At 40.6% G+C, this 5805-nt stretch overlaps 1 protein-coding gene across 1 annotated transcript; it reads left to right on the plus strand.

Annotated features, from left to right (window-relative positions):
• The first annotated feature begins 774 nt into the window (after positions 1-774).
• Positions 775-5133, plus strand: LOC126792810 (4-coumarate--CoA ligase CCL1-like). Its single transcript, XM_050519291.1, has 5 exons — positions 775-1883; positions 2649-2847; positions 3691-3898; positions 3995-4097; positions 4694-5133. The coding sequence occupies exons 1-5, from the start codon at positions 882-884 to the stop codon at positions 4811-4813; spliced, it is 1632 nt and encodes a 543-aa protein (XP_050375248.1). The 5' UTR covers positions 775-881; the 3' UTR covers positions 4814-5133.
• The last annotated feature ends 672 nt before the right edge of the window (positions 5134-5805 follow it).

Raw genomic sequence — 5805 nt, forward strand, 5'->3', positions numbered from 1 at the left:
ATCGGGGAAATAGTCCATTTCTCGCCAGCTACAGCATGGACTCGCTAGTCTTTGCTGACCTGAAATATATGAAAGATTGCATCTGGAAACCCTTTGAATCGCCTATTCCCTTGTTTTCATATTTGGCTCACCAACTTTTTAGGTTTGACATTTTGTTACCAAATGAATTTCTGGCTTGGAGTAGCTGAAATGGCCAAATGGGAAATTCCCAGCAGCCTTAATCACCCGGAGAATGGAGAGTGACGGCGACCTGACGTCACTTCCAACTTGCCTTTTAAACCCTCCGATAGGGATTTGTGGTAGGTGGCCGGTTGTCCTTTCCTAAAAGGCTAAAATCACCAACCACAACATCGGTAAAACGCTGCGTTAGGTGAAGCTTCCTACGTGGCATGAATTTGTTGGCTTCGACACCGACGTGTACCCCACACAACCAAATCCCCTTTTAACACTTCCACTCCCTCACCAACCCCCAACATCTCATCCTCTACAACCCGGTGCACGGTCACATTATTAATAGCCTGTCCGTTTCCCCCGCGTGGACATTTTCCTGGAGCGGTTTTAGTAAGAGAACTGTGATGTACGCGTGGGTAATGGTGATTGGGGGTGTTGGATGTTACGGTCACAGACTCGTTACCGATAGGGTTGAGGGTACTTCTATTTATGCGACGAAATTAACGTATCTGCCCTTGAGAAATTTAGTAATACCGAACAGGTCCGGTTTCATATCAGCATCACCTACTTGTATATTACTACAACCAAAACTCAAACAAAACCAGGGAGAAGGCACACTGCAAGAAAACTAGACTCAACCCAACCCCTACCTTCTCCTTTCTCTCCTTATCCAAACACTATTTTCATTTCCCGTTTCCGGGTAGGAAAATATGGAGAACAAGCAAGACAATCATGAGTTCATTTTCCGGTCGAAGTTGCCGGACATTTACATACCGAACCATCTCCCTCTACACACTTACTGCTTCGAGAACATCTCACAGTTCCATGACCGTCCTTGCCTAATCAACGGCAATACCGGCGATACCTTCACCTACGCAGACGTCGAGCTCACCTCTCGCAGAATCGCCGCCGGTTTAGACAATCTAGGCATTCAGCAAGGCGAGGTAGTCATGCTCCTTCTCCAAAACTGCGTTGAATTCGCGTTCGCGTTCCTCGGTGCTTCTTACATCGGAGCCATCATCACCACCGCGAACCCTTTCTACACTCCGGCCGAGGTCGCCAAGCAAGTCACTGCCTCTAAAACAAAGTTGATCATAACTCAGACAGCCTACATCGATAAGGTGAAGGAGTTTGCCAAGCTCAACAACGTGAAAGTCATGTCCGTGGACGAGACGTCCTCGTCTGACGAGGACGTGTTGCATTTCTCGGAGCTGACATCGGCTGACGAGAGCGAGATCCCGGCGGTGAAGATTAACCCGGATGACGTTGTGGCGCTGCCTTATTCTTCCGGCACGACAGGACTGCCGAAAGGGGTGATGCTGACGCACAAGGGTCTGGTGACCAGCGTAGCGCAGCAGGTCGACGGCGAAAACCCGAACCTCTACTTCCACAAGGAGGACGTGATCCTCTGCGTGCTGCCCTTGTTCCATATTTACTCTCTAAACTCTGTCTTCCTCTGCGGCCTTCGCGTCGGGGCGACAATTCTGATCATGCAGAAGTTTGAGATCAACAAGTTGTTGGAGTTGGTGGAGACGAAAAAGGTCACGATTGCCCCGTTTGTGCCTCCGATTGTATTGAACATCGCCAAGAGTCCCGATCTCCACCGTTACGACTTGTCGTCGATTCGGATGGTGATGTCCGGCGCGGCTCCGATGGGGAAGGAGCTCGAGGACACTGTCAGGGCGAAACTACCGAATGCCAAACTCGGACAGGTAATTAATCTTTAACGTCAATAACGTTCATATTGGTTACAACTTACGACCGTTAAAGTATTTATTTCTAACTTTCCATAACTTTGAGCGGGACGTGAAAACTCTATCTAGGTGAGAAATGAATGAGAGTTTTTAAGGTATCTCATGGGGTTGTTTCGGATATTATATAGGGCCCTATTATATATTTGTTACTAACTAGATATGTTAATTAGACGAAGGATACATTCATTGTTTACATTGAAGTTGAATGGAAATTTTTCTTCCTAGAGTTTAAATTTCAACGGAACGTAAGTCAAATTAATTATACAATATGGTGTGTTATGACCAAGTTCGCAAGTGGGATATGCCTTTTCATCAATTTAGGGAGGGATAGTAGGATAACGTTTTGGACATTTTCAGTACAAAATTATCAACTGGATTAGTGTGAGCATTTCAGTTTTTCAATTTCATAGGAAAGAGATAATCAGATCTTGCTCTACCAAATTAAGCAAGTGTTGATATCTAATTAGTACCTGGATACAACAATTTCAATTTTTTTCATTAATCAAGATTAAAGGAAAGGCACATCTATTTTTCTTAAAAAAGGAAAAGTGACGTATTCAATTTTCTATCGATAGAATTCACGAATTCACGAATATAAGTAGTATAGGTGAAATGAAGCTCAATATCTAATTTTTACCATTAGTGTTGCAAAACGATTTCCAAAATGGTGCTTCCTTTTCATTTTGGATTATGTTCTAAAATTTATTTCCATATTTCCAAAAGGGTTATGGGATGACTGAGGCTGGACCAGTTCTATCAATGTGCTTGGCTTTTGCAAAAGAACCCTACGAGATAAAATCAGGTGCGTGCGGGACCGTGGTAAGAAATGCTGAAATGAAGATCATTGACCCCGACACCAATGAATCCCTTCCCCGAAACCAATCCGGAGAAATTTGCATCCGAGGGAGCCAAATTATGAAAGGTAATTACTATCGATCTAGCTACTGTACTACATTTTCATAATTAGAGTGGTTTACTTCTTGCGTAGGCTCATAATGTAACTATTTGAAGTTTGATTTTAATGTCTATGCTTACCCATTAAAATGGAGTCTACTACTAATAACAAGTTGGTGAATTATATGACTTTTTCCTTTCGTATGGTTGTACGGTCTGACGTATAAATTTTTATTCATACAATTAACAAGAGAGGACGGAGTTATATATGCGAGGAGCATGACTTTGTCTTCCTCGTTCGAACTTAATTGGAGGCTTGGAGCAATATAAACTTTGACTAATAATAACGTCTTTGTCATGCATATCTATTACATCAAGCCTCCTTCTACGTCACTACTTGAAATTAATCTCACTTTCTTTCTTAAATAACAAGATATTCCATCACTCATAATTCATTTTCGAATATTGTCAAGTACTTTGTGCTGAGGTATTGACGTATTGTGTAGATGCTTATTCAATGTTAGAAGGATTCAAGGTAAGCGAATTATGGGATTAATTATACATGGTCATGCATGGGCTCATATATGGCTACTGCACCAGTAGTTGTTTCCCTTTAGGTGTCCCGCGGGTAGAATACAAAGACATATTGACAACACTTGCCGGTCTTGTTTGGTCACATTTATATGAAGGTTTTTGTAAACTTTCAATTTTCTCTTTTTAGTAGAAGGGAACTATCGATCGTTGTCCAACAGTTAATTTAAGGACACAGACACAGTTCTCAAATTCACTCGTGGAAACTCACATTTGTTTTACCTAAATCCTTATATATCACTTAACTAATTACCCCAAGTTGATCATTGGTGATATGCAGGATACCTGAATGATCCTGAAGCGACTGCGAGGACCATAGACAAAGAAGGATGGTTGCACACAGGTGATATAGGATACATTGACGATGAGCTCTTCATCGTAGACCGGTTAAAGGAACTCATCAAATACAAAGGTTTCCAAGTCGCACCGGCGGAGCTCGAAGCCATGTTGATCTCCCATCCCAACCTCTCCGATGCTGCTGTTGTACCGTAAGTTATAATACCCTACTGCATAACATGTCGCAACATTCAGCAAATGATGAAATGAAGTACTAATAACTTGCTTGATCATTTGTATTCGATCAGGATGAAAGATGAGGCTGCAGGAGAGGTTCCCATTGCATTTGTTGTCAGATCAAACGGTTCCAAGATCTCTGAGGATGACATTAAGCAATACATATCAAAACAGGTACGTACCATTTGAAGTATTTAACTATAATCTATTAGCAGGGGTTAAAAGCATCTGGGCAGGCCTAAGATGTTAAAATTGAGTAGCCGAAGGGTTAGCTATACTACTCTCACATGTGGCATAGGTTAAAATGATGTTTCATGCAAACACTACAGCAGGTTTTGTTCTGAAAAAGAAGTGAGTGATCAAAGATGTAGTAGAATACTAGAATACCCTTCTTATAATACTGTTATCATCATGATTTCACTTTCAAGAGACACGCAAAGTTAGCCAATACTAGTTCATCACCAAAGTGTTGGATTGACATTATAGCCTTGAAGCACGCTTTGTTCATAGGTTCATGTGTTACCTGATTTGACCAAATTTTTCTGTACATTATGGCAAAACCTATACCAATCTTAATCATTTTGAGTCCATTGATCAATCATCTGGATAGAACTGTGGCCGGCAGGATCATCATGAAAGCGTTTACGTGATTCTGAATGAGATATGTATTAGTTAAAAGAATGGCTAATATATCAATCGGGTACATATATGATCAACTAATGTACAAGATTTTAGTAGTCCTCAATTAAATGTTAACTTTGTGTGTGCAGGTGGTGTACTACAAGAGAATAAGTAGGGTTTTCTTCACAGACAAAATCCCAAAAGCTCCTTCTGGCAAAATATTGAGAAAAGACTTGAGAGCAAGACTGGCTGCAGGTCTAGCCAATTAGGGCTCCAGCAACTGAAAAGTTACTACAAACACAGTAACATCAGATTATCTAAGTGTGATGAAGGCCAAAAACGCCTATGTATCAATGTTGTCGGCTAATTTTCCGATATCGACAAGGGAAAATGAAGATGGAAGGAAATTGATTCATTTCCAACTGTATTCTATCATGGGCTGATTTTTCAAGCCTTTGTAGTCTGTATGTATCTATAATCGTCCTCTCCGGGACAAATTAAGGAAAAAGGGAGAGGAAGTCATAGGCTTTATACAAATTTGTTTTATGTATAGGGTGTTGGATCAATTGGACTAAAAACTTGTTTGCAACTCTTTATGTTGAGTAATATATTTGTTCAAAAAAATTATAGCCCTTTGGCTCAGCTTCTTACTACTCTGTACATATATGTACAGTTTTAAGCTCTGTTTTTCCATGTCAATGGATTATGTTCCTGATAAACAAGTGAAGCATCAAACCCAGCCAAAATCCCGATGGCTGTAGCCTGTAGCTGTTTAAGACCTCATATATGGTCATGGAATTCAAGCATTTCCCAATAGTCTCAACCAAAATATCAGAACAAATGAAGCTTTACACGATTGCAGCCGCAAATACTAACAGCAAGAGAACAAAGACAACCCTCCCACGTATTAATCACAATCCAAAGTGAAAACTGTACTAACCAGTCGATTTAACTATTCCACTGCTCTCATGAAATCTGTTCATCAATTATAACAATCATCTGACTTCAGAAAAGCATTAGAAAGATTAGTCAAGAGAAACCGCTTGTATATGAGATCAACAACTTTTCTGCTTGGTAACCAAAACTTGTCCAAAGTCCAAACCCAACAAAATAAAGAAAGAGCCAGAACTTTCCAAACTACATCTTCCCTCTACCATCCTACCAATAACAAGTTTAGATTCTGCAAACAAGCTCGACCAAATGACCAAGGAAATTAAGTTTAATAGATCAGACTGAAAACAAAACTTAAAAGAAGCCTCCA

This window comes from Argentina anserina, chromosome 4 (assembly GCF_933775445.1).
Source record: "Argentina anserina chromosome 4, drPotAnse1.1, whole genome shotgun sequence".
NCBI lineage: Eukaryota > Viridiplantae > Streptophyta > Magnoliopsida > Rosales > Rosaceae > Argentina > Argentina anserina.

Coding starts and splice junctions, on each gene's coding strand:
- LOC126792810 (XM_050519291.1), top strand. CDS start 882: ATGGAGAACAAGCAAGACAATCATGAGTTCATTTTCCGGTCGAAGTTG. Junction 2,848..3,690: donor AGGGAGCCAAATTATGAAAG/GTAATTACTATC, acceptor GGTGATATGCAG/GATACCTGAATGATCCTGAA. Junction 3,899..3,994: donor TCCGATGCTGCTGTTGTACC/GTAAGTTATAAT, acceptor GTATTCGATCAG/GATGAAAGATGAGGCTGCAG.